Source organism: Convolutriloba macropyga, unplaced genomic scaffold, assembly GCF_964194025.1.
Source record: "Convolutriloba macropyga unplaced genomic scaffold, txConMacr16.3 SCAFFOLD_4396, whole genome shotgun sequence".
NCBI lineage: Eukaryota > Metazoa > Xenacoelomorpha > Acoela > Convolutidae > Convolutriloba > Convolutriloba macropyga.
Window position 1 is genome coordinate 1,387 of NW_027452498.1, and position 18,493 is coordinate 19,879.

The following is an 18,493-nucleotide window of genomic DNA, read 5'->3' on the forward strand; positions in this document are numbered from 1 at the left end:
GATTTCGTAGGAAATAGCAAAAGGGAGCGAAAAGTATGATGACTGTTATGGCATCTGTTAATTTGTTTTTTTTTTAATCCACTATCGTTTTTCACTCAAATATTTGGTCCTACTAGAAAATGTTGACGACGAAAAAAGACTCCGTCATTTCGCCAATACGGGCTTCGCTGCCCTTGAGCAACTTCAAAACCGGCAAATTGTTAACATAGAGAATATTTTCAAGTGCTTTAGAGTTCCCATGTTTTTATTCCCTGTTCTCTTTATTTAGCAACGGCGACACCTACAACTTTGGGCTAGAAAATTATATTCCACATTGAGAATCCGCGCACGCCAAATCTAAAAAGGAAAAAAGCTGCCGAATAAAGCAGCAGCCATTTGTTAAAAAATTACAGCCTTCCTCAACAGTCAAACCTATTGAAGCATCGAGTATTTCGCGTCACCTATACGCTAGAGCCGCTAACCCAGAGAATAGAGCTCCTTAGAAGAGCAACTGATTTTTATTCTAAGGTAGGTGATGACGACTGCGTATCTACCATTCTTTTTGTTGACAGCTTTAAAAAGTCAATTCAACAATTTCTCCACAAGAAGCGTAACAAATTTTAAGCGATTCGCGACGAACATGCAGGAATGATATGAAGAACACGCATAGAGAATAGAGATCGCGCCTGGTACCACACTCATTCCACCAAAAGCTTCCGAATATACTGAAAACTGAACCGAAAACCAAAATATATTCATCATAAGTAATTTACGTATCAAATTTTTGCATACATAAGAATATACTCCATTCAATGAAGCTTGAAAATATCTAAGTATAACCTTGATGACATGAATCAGGCTAAACTACTTTAAACTGCAAACAGCGCTTAACCAAAATAGCTATTACATAAAGAATAACAACAATCTCTTCGGTTAGTGGAGGAAACCCAATACATTCAAGTAGTCCAATACGTTAAGACAAATTTGGGGTTTGAAACATTTGTACATGGAAACATTTAGAAGTCTTTTCCCATTAAGTTAATATACGGTTGAAGCTTTTATCATTGTTTACACTGCATAACATGTCCACAACACTTCCATCACCCTGTTTACTGTTTCGACGGTTGCTGAATATGCGGCTTAGGCGCATGATGATGATGCTTTTCAACAGTTGGCTGTGGCTTATTGTGTTTCTGCTTTACACTTTCTTCATGCATCTCACGAGCTATCGCCTGAAATGCAATTACTGTCTAAATAAATTCCCGAACTCAAAAAAGGAACCTTTTTGCATTAGATTATAACTTCGGTATCTTTCATTAAACCGCACGATGCATAGATAAAACATTGCTGCCAGCTTACATACAAATAGCGGCGATTGCTTTGTAGTCTCAAAATACCAATGAAAAGATTGAGACCAACAGAAACCGATTTTTCTACTAAGCATTGCGTTGTTTGTATTGATTTGGACTGATATATTGACAGTGAAAAGCTTCCCTCAATGAAACTGGGACATGAGAGATATTCAAAAATAACGAGAGGTGCTCTCCTGTTTAATAAAGTAACGTCTTGGAATTATTCCTCCATATATGAAAAGAGCTACAAAAAAAGAAAATTCAAGTTTCTGTCAAAAAATCAGACCATAACTGGTATGTAATCATGAGTTAAACAAGCTGAGTTGATCTTAGTTCTTATTCTATAATTCCGAAGGGCCTCTTTTAAGGTATATTGATACTAGCTGTATGTTACCTTCTTTTTTGGGGAGTTTGAAACAGAGGGTTTGTTAACCTCGTAATCTGTCCTTGTTGATTTCATAGCCAATTATTCAACTAAATTCCTTCTTTCTTTCTTTCTTTCTTATCGCTGGTTGTCTTCAAAACAAAACATAAAAATAGTAGCAGTCAAGTTGAAAGCGACAAAGGTCCCAACAAAAAGGTCCTGATCTCTTAAGTCGCAGTCCTGAAAGTTCACGATGAAATAAAAATCTAACAGGCCACCTTCAGAACTAAAAACCAAAATTTGATTGACTAAACAAAAACTTAAAAAGGTGACTTAGGAATGGATCTGGAAAACCATTCGAAAAAACTTGATCCAAAAACGTTTAAACAGTTAAAGTTAAAATCAATCGAAAAAGCTATATCTTATTTCAACCTTTAGTCGCTCTACTCTATAACCAGAGCGTCAAGATTTCACGCCACAAAACCAATCGCTTTTTGTCCACTGATTGTTGCATCAAATAACAGATATTAATAAAAAACAATTCCGGATGCGACTCGAAGTAGGAACCTGGTGAAACTAACTGAATTTATCACATTTCACCATTTGAATTAGAGTGCAACCTGAACTTTTCAATAACAGTTGGGATAATTAGAGGGATTTACAAAAAACATTATACAGATTGATTTCTTCTAGAAACTATTTTTGATTTTCATCTTGGCTTGAAGTACTATACCAAAATTTCAAGTTTTGAAGACATTTTTATTTTGGTGTTACTATTGTACTCTTGTAAAAAAACTATTTTTTATAAATATAGCCGGTAATTTCACAATTAAGAAACACAATACAACTGAAGACGCCCAAAAAAAACAAAATTGAAAAATAAACTCAACTACCGACAGCTTAAAAACTGTCCCATGTGAAAGATAATTACTCCAATATGGCCACTATTTTATTTGCGCGGTTCAGAATGGGACCTAATGTAGTTACAAACAATAATCGCCAAATAAGTAAAAAACAATATTCGTCAAGTAATTTAATCGTCAAATATTGAACCGCAATAAAAAATTTGGCCAAAAAGATAGCTAAAAAACAATTGGATACCCGGAAAAAATGTTCTCAGATACCATAAAATACACAAAAAAAAACGCAAAGAACATAAGCTAACGCAAATGAGAAAACTAGAGAAAGTTTGCAAACACAACCGTCTTTTCTAGTAACCGAATAAAGTCCGATGAATTGCTCTACAACGACAGGCGATGCAATTCAATTCAGGTGCTGCAGCCTAGATAAATTTTCTTTACGAGTGCAAAAACAGTTGACCACGCCGGGATTTGAACCATGAAACTCCCGCTCCCTCACCAGAAACACTGCCCACTCGGCTATCAGGCTCTTCTTGTTTCTATGCTGCAATCGATTTTATATTATCAACAGGCTTTACTTCTGAGTGAGAGCAATAGAGATCACTCAAAAATGAAAAACGAAAGCGGAATAAGAGTAAGTCACTTGAGAAGTCAAAGAAGGTTCTAGAAGCAAAGCGCAAAATGGTTAAGCAAAAAATTTGCATAAAAAAGACCAATACGTTTACAGTAATTGGCAAAATTACAACACTCAGCAAATTAGCGCACCAAAAAGACATTAAGCTGGTTTGCAATGAACAATTGAAAAACACAGTTTCATACAACTAAACACAAAAACTCTAGAAAATAGAAAAATGAATGGAATTGCACAAAATCTGTCAAATTGAGTCAAGCTATTCTGTAAATATTCTAAGTTCATATCACCAAAAATAAAACAAAAAAATATATATATAATTAACATTGCAAAAAGTGATTTTGTCCCAAACTGGGCAAAGCAGATGGATAATTCCTTGAAAATCCTTAATGGAACCATGGGAACCAAGCCAGTAAACAGTCAGCAAACTGCCGGAGAATGGTCGCCGTTGACCTGCGTGACAAAATTCGGGATTGAAAAAGTAAACGCAAAAAGAAGTTAACAGCGCTTTTCAAAGTGTCAAAAAGTATTCAAATTTGTCGTAAAGGTTCAGTTAGATTCGATGACTTAATTCATTTAGCTTCTAAACTGAAGGCTATTAAGCTTAAAACAATTGTCAGCCAGCAAGCACTTTAATGAACCTAGACAACTTCATGCACTGTCACCCAATGACCAGCCTATATCGGTTTACCGTTTTGAGTTTGCTCTTTTGACCTTGACCAAAGACACTACATACCAAAAATCAATGACTGAAAGAAAACAATCCATTCAGTTGCAACAGTGAGGCAAAATTCAGTATTCGAACGTAAAATTGGTGACTTATTGTCGACTCATAATCGAAAAGTAGAGCAAACAAAAATTGTAGCAGGACCAGTCATGAGTTATAATCAAAGGAATTGGATTAACCAATGACCTCACAATGAAATTCTTAAAGCAACATCAAAGTAAGACTGTCAAATAAGACTGACACGATATGGGGAAAATCAATAAAAAGTATAAAAATAGAAAAAACCGTTTTGCAAGATTTAGTGTTTTGAGAAACACTTGAATACACAAAACGAACGTATTGACTTTACGCATCCTTAGATTGAATACACAAAAAAAACAACCTTGTGTGACTCAATGAACGACATAGCAAAAAGAACAAAACTAAAAAACATTAGCAAAAATGAGAATCTCTCCCAAAGTAAGCCGCGTCGAAGTAGGCGAACCACAAAACTACATGCCGAAATTCTCAACCAAAGCATATCATAGAAATGGAACATTTACTGATAATATTTTTATGATAGGTTTAGGCGCTATTAAAATATTCAACAGTGCTTTAGTGACTTTTGCTGACGATAAAATTGTTCAAAATTGTGAAAAAAAAGTTGCTAGTGATACTATCATTATATACGTAGACCACGGTATCAATGGCATAGAGCTGATAGTTGACCTGCAACCGTTCGAATATACGCTCTAAGGGTAAAGATGGCGATTGAAAATGAAGGGGCCTAAGAAGATATCTAATTCGAAGAGAACATCTTCAATCCACACCATCTGAGATCTACCACTGATATAGCTTTTTAGGAAACCCATAACAAAGCCATCAAATCCTGACCTGAAATTGAGAATTGGTAGATATATACAATTATCAGGTTTATCGACGGCGTTGATAAGTCGAGTCCAATATAAAGAGCGCTTTTTCTTATTTCTAAATTCAGTGACATCCCATTGGTATCTCTGACAAGGGCTGTTTCAATTGAGCAAAGCCTTCTAAACGCACCCGGAAATTTACACAACTATTGATTTCATTGTTATCAGTGAGCTGTACACGAAAAATTCTCTTTCTGATAATTTTGATGTAAAACAGATTAGGTATTGTTCGATAGATTTCTAGACCCTCACCTTTTAGACTCTCATAACCTCACATTTTCAAAGTAAGGTAAAACTATTTAAGCACCTCCAAAAAAATTCCTTTGCCCAAAATATTGACGAATTCAAATAAATCCGAGAAAAAGCCGTGTCGGAATGCTGTCTAGCGTTGACATAATTTTGGAATTAGCTTATTCAACTAGTTCAGAGATAATAACAAAGGAACAAAATGGGTCAGCGATCGGATCTCTCAGACAATCGGCTGATTGAATTGATGCAACATCATCGTCATTAGTTAAGATTTGTCAGAATTTTTAAAAAGCAATTCTCGATTTTCGGTCTTTGGTAGAAGTTGCTAATATTTTCCGGGTAAGGATTTCAGTAACACATACTTCCGACTACTAAATTTCGCATAAAACACATCTTTGACATACAAGGCCAGTTTCTCGAGAAACGTTTCACAATAAATGTCGTGTTAAGATCAAAATCCGTTTCCAAATCCCAATTCTTCAATGAAAGCGTTAGCAAACATTGAGCGCCAAAAATGATCAAAAATACGCCACATTAGAATGTCAATAATAACTTCTCATTTTGACATTAGTAGATCAGATCACAAGAACGAAAACATGGAAGAATGAACATCAATTTTTGAAGAAGTGTGTCAAAATCTTGAAAACAACTGCTGGAAACTGAATACTCTTGTTAGAATCACATAACTTTTATTAGTAACCAATAAAACCTGTCATTAAAAAGACTAGATGATAAGACTACAGAATTTCATCCAATTTTCGCAAACACCTCTCGAAAACAATTAATATTAAGTCACAAAGGAACAATTGGTGACACCTATCATTACTAAGATTAAGCCATCAGAGAGCAAAAAGCACAATAGATAAGAGCAAATCTCAACAGTTCACTGAAACTTTTCTTAAAACACAAACTGCGTATGAAATAGAAAGCATTATCTATGAGCTGAAAAGATGAATTTGAGCAACTTAGCAACAGATGACCCCGCCACTCAGACTACGAAAAGAACAAAGGAAAGAAAAATTGCCTCAAAAAGCCTATCTAATTTCTTAAAACAATTAGTGACAACAGCAATCTATGAGACCTGTCCCTAATTCGATTAAATTATAAGACAGCAAAAAGTAAAAAATACTCTTAAAACTCAAAAATTCAATGAAAGTTTTCGAAAAAATAGTGTCAAAGTCATGAAAATCACTCGTCACGAACTCAAACCATTAATTACGTTCATTTATACCTCACAAAAGCGATATGAAGATAAAACCACTTTTTTCTGCTCCTCAGATATTTGACACAAACACTGTTTTCACGCATTTCATTTCCTGTTCAAATAAACTGCAACAAAATTATCGATAAAAAGTCGCTCCACCAATGCTTCTCTTCGGGTCATAAAAAGGCAGCGGACCAATACAACCAAAATACCTTGGATTATAACAAAATTTAGAGCGCCAAATCATAGCCGTTGTGAGGCCCACGGCGGCTATTAATACACTAAACGAGAAATAACAGTTTTCGACAACAACAGATGATCAGAGAAATATTACTCGCTTATCAAACATCTTTCAGACCTACTTTTCTCGCTTCATCTCCAAAACGCAGTGTGAATAGAAAATCACTCACTACTTTCAGCTCATCCATTTGTTGAGCAGTTCGACCCAAACACTTAGGTTCGACTTACGCACGGCGGTAGTTCCTGTTTCAAATACATTCCAACAAAGCTATCGATGAAAAAACCATAGCCAGAAGAATTCCTGAAACGCCGGGAGAGCGCTGACCACATTAAATGAATTCGTCAAATTCAATTTCATCAACTTCCATCATCATATAAAATGAACACTAACGCAATCATATCCAAATTAATTTCAAATTATATATGGGCCAGCCAATTGTCAGATAAAACTCTACTCTAGAGGCAAATGTTGAGAAATTTGCAACTGCAACTGTTATTTAACTATTTTACTGACAATTTGTTGTCCACTATCATTGCACAGAACCCCTTGTTGGTGTTTGATTTCTGTTGCCAAAAATTGTGGAGGCAACTATTTATATCACCATTCGAGAAACTCCAAAAACATCAAAAAGAAAGCATGAGGCACACAAAATCAAAGTTAAACTGAAATAACAAAACGAAACCAAAAAAATCAATTTCCAAACTGAAAACATTTAGAAGAATGGATCACAAAGAACAAAAACTTCTTAATTCTGGGGTCCTAGCATGATAGCTGTCTCTATTTGGATTAATCATTGATTGAGTTTAATCTATTGCAAAATTAATCAAGAAAAATCTTAACGAGACAGAATAAAAACCACGGAAAAAACCACGGAACAATAAAAACCACGGAAAAAATCTTTTAAAAACAGTGCATAGCCCAGGTATATATTCAGATTATAATTATCTATCGTTTTGTAACAATTTTGCCAGCAGCATAATAGAACTGAATAATATTCGATGAAACATTAATAATAAACAACTAAAAATTGAATAAAAAATCAGGAAAAAGAAATCTTGATAAAATTGTCAGCACTCATACAGGCAGAGCAAGAAAGCAAAAAAAATCCCAGATACGAGATATAAAATCAAGCAAAAAAAAACAAGAATAAGGAAGTCACGGACAATAGGTTAAAAAAATAATAAAGCATCATCGTAAAAACAAAAATTCAAATCAAATTTCGAAAAAAGCAAGAAGCAAATCGAATTAATGGTCTCTGACGATCCGCAATATTTTTAGAGCCATCTTCCAGACAAAACAGAACGCTGAAAAACAAATTCAAAAATGCACCAACGTTTAAATATTTTGACAAAAAATGTCAAAAATGGAAGACGGGAATTACTTATTATACATTTTAGCAATGAATTTAAGTACAAATTAGAAAATCTTGGCGTGCACAATATGATTTGAATGAAAAATATAGAAAAATTGAACAAAAAATGCCAAAACCGAATTAGAAAACAGTTTATAAAAAAACACCTAAAGTCAGCAACACAGCATTATTTTTGAAAAGTCTCTCCGATAAACACTTATGACAAGCAACTCTGTCCAAAGCTCCAAAAAGACAAAAAAAAGTTGGGAAAAGAGGAAAAAAATAACTAAAGATTGAAGACATGAGCAGATTCTGGCCTTCGAAAGGATTATTGGGCTCTTAAAAATTACAATATCAACTGCACAATGTCACATATAAGTGCATAGAATAATTTACTCAAAAACCAAACCACAAGCAAAACAAATGAGCCAAAGGACAAAGGTATTCGACTAACGTCGAGCGAATCGCTCTCAAATAACCCGCGAGCAGTTGCCAGCTGGGCCTTAGGTATACTAAACCATTCAAACAATCCGTCATAAATTCCCGTTAAAAAGGCATTCAAAGTCAAAACGTCATTGATTGGAATGCATGAATGTGAAACTTCTCGAAAATCAGTTCACAAGGCTTTTTTCCATTCGCTTTTAGCCGAAAAGCTGGCATGAACAGATGTATTTCCCGTTTAAAAGACCTCAAGAAAACCAATATTGCTCTTCCTGTCGTAGAAACCAAAAAACCAATAAAATAGCAGGCAGATTGCCGGAAAGTAGACGCGCTAGACGCTTATGGCCTTCCATGAATTGAAAGAGATAAAAAAATAAGATAGACGGATTGACCACCATTCCATTAATAGACCACTAGACTCTTTGGTTAGATTCGGACTGTCAATTTTATAAGACACATACGCTCTAATGGCGCTTTTTCAAAACTCAGATTCAAAATCAAAAACTCAAGACTCTAATACTCTCGAATAAGCGCATATACGTTTGATGCACTACTTAGATGCACACTATTGATCTTTAACTGGTAAATGTTCATAAAACATAAAGTTCATTAAGCGAGTTGAGAATTAATTATTTGAGTGAGGTAAGTCACGCAAGTGAGCTAAAAGCAGAAAAAATGACATCACGCCCACACATTTTAACTGCAAAGGGTAGAAGTCACTAAAGTGAAAAAGTCAATTACAAGAATTCAGGTCGCAAGAAACATGTTGTTTCAACATTCGGTTTTTTTAAAGTCTCTACAATTATCGCAGTCACATAAAACGTGCCATGTGCAAGGATCTGAATCATTGTACCGGTTTTTTTGGAAAACTATTTATAGAGTTCCAACAGACTAGTTTTTTTGTTAGGAATAGAAGAGAACATTCTATTTGAAATATTCATTAAATAGAATGGTGAGCTGGCTGGCTCAGATTTTTATAAACATCGTGGCGTGGCACACAAAAATTTCCGCTCTTCAGTTTTCAAAATCGGTAATAGTCCCAAAACATTGCCACAATGCCAACTACTCCAGATAAAAATTTAATGAACACCAAAACAACGTACAAGTACATTAAACTTTTATAAACGGGGGTGTGATTAAAACTAATTATATTATTAATAGTCGCAAAGCCATAGCGGCTATTATTGGGGACATCGTGGCTTTTACAAGTCGAGGAAATTGAAATGTATTGGGGCGCTGTGTTTAAGTGTATTTTAAGATGTGATCACACGTTTTTCAATGACTTTGATCTTTCAAATCGGGATAAACAGGTAAAGCCCAGCGGGCATTAAGTTTCATTAGAGGCCCAAAGAAGGCTTTAGTAGTCCCACAAGTTCTTAGAAGGATGCTGCTGCTGATAATGCCTTAATTTAAGGTTAAAAGTTCATTTTTAAGAGATTAAGGATCAAAAGGTGGCAATCTTTTGTGATTTTTTTGAGTTTTTTGTTTGATTAGTCTTGAGTTGAAGTTTTCAGAAGTGGATGAAGGCCTTTTGCGAGACAAAAAACTTGTTATGACCATTTTATGTGCTAAATTGTTGTTGTTAGCTTCAATGACTTGCATTTTATTGATAGCTTCAATGGATTTGTTATCAACAACATGACCCTTCGAATTTTGGAAATTTTTTGATAAAATTTGCAAATTTTTTCAAGTTTATTTTTCAAAACATTGGTCTTTCATTCAGTTTTTCTTATTTCAGTAGCCAGTTAACCTCAATCGGGGATCGATAGTATGTTATTAAATGGTTGCTAGGGGGCAACTGAATGTTTTCAACACTTCAATAGAACGAATTTCTTTTTGAAATTTAAAATTTTCTAAATTATTTCTTATCGATCTTTGAGCCAATGATTTTTTAAGGCTTTGAAATGAGATTACTGGATAGCCTCTAGAGACACAGGAACAATTCTCCAGACATTAATATCACGATTTTCAGCAACCTTTCATTAAAACTTGCAATTGATTTCATTTTTCATTTTTCCGACATTTTCTGAGTTAATCGATCTTCGAGGGCCAATGATTTTTCTCAGGTTTTGCAGATATAGTACTGGGCCGAATTCACAAACAAAAAATGACTTTGAACATATTTTTTGAAATAGGTATACTTAAAAGGATCAAATTTTGCCTCAGGGGTAAAAGCTTAAAAGTTTTAGCAATGAGTACATTTTTGATTTTTGTTTAGTTTCATTTTATTGTTTTAGTTTTAAAATTTTGGATGATTTTGTTTATATTTTGTCTGGCATTGTTCAATTGATCTGCTGGTCAGTTAGAGTACTTCTAAGTTTTTCATTCAATTCTTTGAATTGTAGTAATTCAGGACTTTTCCTGTTATTTTTTTTTATTTCGTCTCCATCGATGATTCTTACGACCTGATTTCTTGGAATTGACTATTTCAATGACTTCTGCGTTGCAGTTAAAATTTGTACGTGCCGTCATTTCTGCTTTTACGTCAATTGCGTGACTTACCTCACTAAAACATAGCCGGAAGATTGCCGGAAAATAGCCGCGATAGACGCTTGTGGCCTTCCATGAACTGAAACAATCAAAGAAATAAGAGATAGATCGACCACAAGTCCTTTAATAGACCACTAGGGATAGATTCGGACTGTCAATTTTATGACACATACGGTCTATAAGGAAAAAGAGCTCAGAGATAAAGAGCTCTTCAAAATTGATATTCGAAATCAAAAACTCAAGACTAATACTCAAGAATTAGGGCGTATAAGTTTGGCACTACTTAGATGCACACTATTGATCTTTAACTAAGATGTTCATAAAATTTAAAATTCTATAAGTGAGTTCAGAAGTCATTTTTTGAGTGAGGTAGGTCACGCAATTGGCCTAAAAGCAGAAATTACGTCAAGCACACAAGCCAACTGCAAAGCAATGGAAGTTAGTGAAATAGTCAATTCCAAGAAGTCAGGTCGTAAGAATCATCGATGGAGACGACGAATTAAAAAACATAGCAGGACAAGTCCTGAAATACAATTCAAAGAAATGAATAAAAAACATAGAAGTACTATACCTGACCAGAACATCAATTGAACAATGCCAGCCAATCAAACAAAATCATCAAAACGTTGAGAAGTTAAAACAATCAAACAAACTAAGCAAAAATATACTCATTGCTAAAACTCTTGAAACTTTTACCCCGAAAGGCAAAATTTAATCCCTTTAAATATGACTATCTGATAAATATAAAAACAAACTTTGGATCTTAAATCGGTCCAGGATTATAACTGCAAGACCTGAAAAAAAAATTCACTGGCCCTTGAAGATCGATTAACTCAGAAAATAAGAGAAATTTTCAAAAATCAATTGCAAATGTAATGAAAGGTTGATGAAAACTTGATATTAACATCTTCCGAATCATTTCTGTGTCTCTAGAGGCTATCTAGTAACCGAATTCCAAGCCTTAAAAAACTCAACGGCTCAAAGATCGATAAGCAACAGTTTTTAGAAAAATCAAATTTCAAAAAATCCTATTCCTTCTATCAAAATATTGAAAAACATTCCCTTAACCCCTAGCAACTATGTTAAAACATACTTTCAAAACCTGGAGGAGGTTACCTGGCGACTGGGGGAAAGAAAAATTTTTTCAAAAAACTCAATTTTAAATTTTATCAAAAAATTTCCAAAATTCGAATTGCTAAATTGTTTTAAAAAAATTCCTTTGACAGTTAGAACCATGCAGCAACATTTTTTATCAGAACAGTAAAAACGTGGAATAGGTTTTCTGGCACCTAAGAATGGACAAATATCAAAGATTGACAAAAAAATTTCAGGAAGACTTAAAAAAAATGGCAGATTTTACACGAATTTGCGACATTAAAATGTTGAAACCCATTCTATTGTTACTAGAAACTATGCATTGTCCTATTATCAAACCATAAAGGATATTCCCTGGCCCCTGAGAGGCTGCAAAAACTGAAAAAGACAAAAAATTTCAAAAAACTTGAGAAAAAGTGCAAATTTTATCAAAAAAATTCCAAAATTCTAAAAGTTAATTGTTGAAAAAAACCAATTGACGATAACAACCATACTCTAAACTTTTATCAGACCGTTGAATAGGTCTTCAAGCACTTGAGAATGGACAAATATCAAAAACTGACAAACATTTTAGGAAAACTTAAGAAAAAATGCAGATTTTATCGAAAAAAATGCTAAAATTCGAGACAATAAAATGTTGAAAACCATTCAATTACATCTAGAATATCTATAAATCTACGCAGTGCCCTATTATCAAACCTTAAAAGAGATTCCCTGGCCCATGAGGCTGAAAAAACTCAAAAAATGACAAAAATTGTCAAAAAACTTGAAAAAATGGCAAAAATTAGTATCATTTTGCGTGTTAATGTTTGTGGTACCAAAAAATATAGCTCATAAAAAGGTCATAACAAGTAATTTTATCTCCTATAAGACCTTCATCAACTATTAAAAACTTCAACCTCAGACTAATCAAACAAAAAAACTAAAATGACAGAAAACATGAAAAATTGCACCATTTTGAGCTCAAAAACTCCTAAAAATGACCTTTTAACCTTAAATTAAGGTCATCCCAGCAGCTGCACTACTCTAAGCACTTAAAGAACTACTAAAGCCTACTTTGTGTCTCTAATGAAACTTAATGCCCGCTGGGCTTTACCTGTTTATCCCGATTTGAAAGATCAAAGTCATTGAAAAATGTGTGAACAGATCTTAAAAACACAGCGCCCCAATACAATTCAAATTCTTTGAATTGTGAAAAACACAATGTCCCCAATAATAGCCGCTATCGCTTCGCGGCTATTAAAAAATGACTTCTGAACTCACTTATGGAACTTTATGAACATTTACTAGTTAAAGATCAATAGTGTGCATCTAAGTAATGCATCTAACTTATAAGCCCTAATTCTTGAGTATGTCTTGAGCTTTTGATTTCGAATATGAATTTTGAAAAGGCTCTTTTAGGGCTTTTTCCTTATAGACCGTATGTGTCATAAATTTAACAGTCCAAATCTAACCCACAAATTATAGTGGTCTATTAAAGTACTGATGGTCGATCTTATTTCTTTAGTTGTTTCAATTCATGGAAGGCCACAAGCGTCTATCGCGGCTATTTTCCGGCAATCTGCCAGCTATATTTAAGTATAGTAAAACTAATTATGTAGTATTTAAAATAATTGCTTTGCGTTAATACTGCCAACCAGCCAAAAACAACATTAAATTAAAGTTGCTATGTATGCAAATAAAAGCGAGGGTATTTAAATCCGAAAAACAATTTAAGTCAAAAAGCTTACTTGTTGACCAGACGTTTTGTGATTAGCCGCCATAGCTAGAGCTGCATCGCCGCCAGTGGTGGCCATTGAGTTCAGTGGTCTGAAAAATAAGTCCAAAATATAAATATAGCAACTTTACAGAACTCACTAAACAGCTTACCCACTAGTTGGTTTAGCATCTTCGCTGTTAGCATGCGCATTGCTAGTGACGCGCATTCCACCAACTTTTGCTAAAGACAAGGCGGGAGTTAGGATAGAAAGTTGGGTTCACCAGAGCACTGGAACTGAAAATCTACTGACCTGCGGGACTATGCCCCGGAACTTTATCGCCCGAATTTGTATCTCCCATTAGTAAAAACTGAAAAGCACAAAAACCAAATTTATCTTTGTTCAGAAAAATACATTGAAATAAAACTCAATATCAGGTGAACAAAAAATAAGCAAAATAGGCAGAATCTAGTTTCATTTGAAAAGTAGAAAAACTGAGAATTGCGACCAAAATCCATTGTTTTTTTAAATCTTAAAAAATGTATATAACCACAACAAAAACGTTTGATTAAATATTTACATTTTCAAAATCGCCTCGTAAATATATGAATAGTTTGGTCTTTATACTTCAGTAGAAAAAATTCCTAAAGCCTCTTACTTGTCTATCTACTGAAACATGTTCCTGCAATTTGACAGTTTCGCTGCTTAGTTTTTCCTTAAATTAATTTTTAGTTTTTTTCTTTTCGGATTTCAATTGGTAAATTATTCCACTTCCCAGAAAAATTTCAGATCAGTGACCTCTCAGTCCATTTGGATTCGCACTTATTCTTTGGAGAAAACTGGACGGTTCTGGAGTTTTTGGTCAATTTGTACTTTTCAAAAATCCTGAATGGGGAATTTTTGGTTTCTCGACTGCTCTCTTTATATTGTGAGAGGAGGTCAAAAAATTTAGGAAGCAAACTTTTTTAATGAAAAACTGCTGGTAAAAAATTGCCTTTCAATAATAGATCTCTTGCACTGTCAAACTTTTGGCGCAGGTGGCAAACCTTTATTGAATGAATTAATGAATGAATTGAATTTATCCGATGCATAATCAAAAGTTTTAAAATATCTTACAAATTTTAAAATATAGCACCGAAGTGGAACCTTTAAAGCCAAGAGCCTACATAGGAGTGCCCTTGGGGGCAAACAGTGAATAATTAACATATAAGTCAGTAATAAATATAGATTACATGAACAGTCTTTCAAAAACATTTTCATTTAAAATAATTGTATTCATTATACGGTTTGTTAATTTCTTAAGTGCAAATTCAGATATATTAATTTTAAGGAGCAGTATTGCATTCTGATATAACAAAAAATTGTACAGAACTGGACATCTGTACGAAAGTGAGTTTTTTTAGCTGTAATTTTAATCTTAGGTACTTGCTATGTTCGATCTTTTAAAACAAAACGTATTATTGCTAGAAAACTTTTCGGTTAATTTGCTAGTTTGAACATAGATCAAAGTGTACTTTTTGAGCTCTTTTAGAAAAGGTTCGTATATGGATAACACGTAACAATTCGAAAAATTCTCATAAAAGCGTTCTCATCGGCCTTTATAGTAAAATATCTGTACAAATATTATTGAAGTACGTATAATCGATTCAAGTTACTTTATGAGGTGAATTCAAACAGAAACAAACCATACGACATGGTAGGCTGTATATATTTTTTTATAATAAACAAGCAAATTGATAAAATTGATTTTTGACAAACTTTCTCGAGAACAAAAACTTAAGCACAAAAATTTTAGGCGAAATCTTTTTCAACATTTTTTTAATATGACAAGCATATTTGAATTCACGATCAATAAAAGACCTAGGTATTTTACACATTCAGTTTGATGTAAAGTTTTACTGCTCAAAGTCACAACAAGACTAATATTTGAATAAATTATCAGTTGTGTCTCAGAAGAATTAAAATACGGCTTATTTTCCGCAAACCAAGATGCAATTTGATGGAGCTCATCATGCAAAGCATAATTATTTAACGAGTTGGTTTCATGAAGTAGAATTGCGTCACTTGCAAAAAAAATTGCTCGGATATAATTGCTCGTAACATAAAGGTAAATCATTTATATAAAGAGCAAATACCAGTGGTCCTAAAACAGAACCCTGCAGTACAACAAATATGATGACATCTTCTTGAGATAGGCAATCGCCCAATTTACGCAATGGGACCCCTTTTTCAATGAAGTTTTCAACCACTCTTATGCATCTCCTCTAACAACATATTCAGAAAATTTTTGATGAAGTTTGAAATGATCGATAGTGTCAAACGCTTTCTAAGTGTCAAGTAAAATGCAGCAGAAAATTTTTTTTGTACAAAACGAATGCTATCTGTAATTTTATTCAGGGCATCAATTGTAGACCGTTTGAGCAGGAAACCAATTTGCTTTTTTATAACTGTTTTTCATACTTTAGAAAGTTATAGAGTCGGTTGTACATTGCCCTTTCAAAAATTTTGGTCAATGCAGGAAGCACAGATATGGGTCAATAAATCTCAACTTCCCGTTTTTATCCAGTTTTATGTATTGCACAAACTTTTGCATGTCTCAAACAGTCAGAAAAAATACCCTTTGCCAAGGATAGACTAACTAATTATGAGACAGGATACGCGAGAATATCTGCACAAAGTTTTAGAATCTTAACAGGTATTCTATCCAACCCAGTCGCTTTTTTAACATCAAGATTTTGCAACAAATTGAAAGCTTCTGCATAGCTACAATTGAAAAGGTTAATAGATTTTGTGTTACTATCGGGGCTTATGTTAACTTTAATTCTTGGTGTTTCTATCAAGCAATTATTTTCTTACCAATGGAACAAAAGTATTAATTAAAGCAATCAGCGTCTTCGCGATCACTTTCAATGGTATTTCACGTTCATCTTCAATCGAAATTGTGTCATATTTGCATTTCCTTCCACTAATTGAGCATAAATATTCCCAAAACGATGTCTTACATTTTAAAAGATTTTTGGGTTTTTTAATAAACTACTTTTTTTTATTTAAGCGAAGAGGTATGTTTACTTTATTTCTAAGCATTAAAAATTAGTTCGTAGTTAGAATTCGGGCACTTGACTAATTTTTTGAAGAAGCGGTTCCTTATTTAATAAGATTTTTTTAACTGTTGTTAACCAACGGACACCTTTTAATTTTATCCTGTTTGTTTCTATTTTACATTTTTCTCTATTGTTTCTTTTATAATTTTAATGAGGTTCTTTGTACATTCCGAAGGACAGTCACCGTAAAAAAATCTAAACATTACCGATGCTAGGAGCTTCCGGAAATCAATTAGAGCGTTCCCCATTTTATTTGACTTTGAAATCTCTGAATTCACATAACCGACAAAGATTGGAAAAAAATTGCAGTGATATTAAGATGGGACAAAACAAGTGATTAAAAAAGACCGATTCTTGATTTAAATGTTGAAGAAGCCTTAATAAGTAAACTGACATAATAGCATTTGCCATTTTTGTTAAAGTTTTGTTTAGCTGTATTTTAAAAATTAGATTGTTTTCAATCATTAAACCAAGATAACGACAACTAGTTTTTAGCTCTATGAAAATTCCATTACCATGCAATTGTTTTGATTTACAATTTTTTGAAAAAAAACAAATTTTCTGTTTCATCTTGGTTTAAAGTTATCATATTCTGCCTCATATAACACTCAGTATTCTCAAATAAACAGTTAATTTGCCATAAGAGTTTTTCATCGTATTGAGAATGACAAATACAGCAAGTGTCATCAGCAAACTGTAAATTGTAAATTGTCTTCTCATATTTTCATTTTTTATAGAAAATTGTTGATTTATATTACAGAAAATAACGATAATTAAACTTAAACCTTAAAAAGTATCCCCAGTTCTGCTTAATGCCGAATTCTAGAAATTTTGCTATTTTTATACTCGTGTTTTTTTTTTTAATTTCAATTTCCACTGTTGCTTCGAATGGGAAAAATTTTGGAACAATTTTTGTGAATAATTGTAAATCGCTCTTTTAAATAGTCCGTTTGTAGTCTGCGTTTTCCTTCCAAATATTGAAAAGACTGTGCTTTTCACTAATAAGTTTCTAATTTTTTCCCCAGAAGAGATTCTATAATTCTATAGCATTGCAATCTTTGGTTCAATTAAAACTACAGTTGCAGAGAAAAATTTGTCAATTAAAAATTAAATTGATTTAAAAAAGAAAAACAATTTCAGACATTGCTAACATCGTAAAGTTTAAGAATCAAATAAAATCACTTACAGAGTATATAAACCTGTCCTTGACTCCATATTTTGAATTCTAGGATATAATTTAAAATAAGAGCAAAAAATTTTTGAAATTATGTACAGTTGAAATTACGTTTACAACTCACAGTTGGAAAACGTTTTGTTCACATATTTTACAACAAAGTTAATTCAATCTTTATTCTGGAGATTTTAAAAATCCTGAGTGTATTATTTTGTCCTGAAAAAGTGTTTTTACTTTCATTCCTAGATGTTCCTATCGTTTACTTGTTGAAGTTGAGAAAATTTTGAAATAACATATATCAGAATAATTTTAGAGTTTCAAAAGACAAAATTTTGTTTTTCAACTAATACTTCAATGTCAATTATTCTTGCATCTACAATCTCCAGTTCAAATTTATGCGCTCTACCACAATTTTCAACGAGGGGTTGAACATTTTCTTTTGATACTCCGGAATTCTAGTGGAAACATGTCGGCTGGTTTGGCCAACATACATGGATTTGCATCCTTTACAAGTAACATTGTATACTTATTGGGATTTCAGATTCTTATCAAAAGATGACTTCAAGATGGGCAGGCAAGTTTTTAAATTTTTGGTTGTGAAAATAATTTGAATATCCCTCATTTTTTTA

The 18,493-nt window shown here is 33.2% G+C and overlaps 1 protein-coding gene across 1 annotated transcript; it reads right to left on the reverse strand.

The window, feature by feature from the left end:
• Positions 1-716: 716 nt before the first annotated feature.
• Positions 717-16,747, reverse strand: LOC142357528 (uncharacterized). Its single transcript, XM_075409141.1, has 5 exons — positions 16,735-16,747; positions 13,902-13,960; positions 13,762-13,831; positions 13,623-13,701; positions 717-1,211 (listed from the first exon to the last, which is right to left on the reverse strand). Exons 2-5 carry the CDS (start codon positions 13,948-13,950, stop codon positions 1,089-1,091), a joined length of 321 nt encoding a protein of 106 aa, XP_075265256.1. The 5' UTR covers positions 13,951-13,960; positions 16,735-16,747; the 3' UTR covers positions 717-1,088.
• Positions 16,748-18,493: the final 1,746 nt, after the last annotated feature.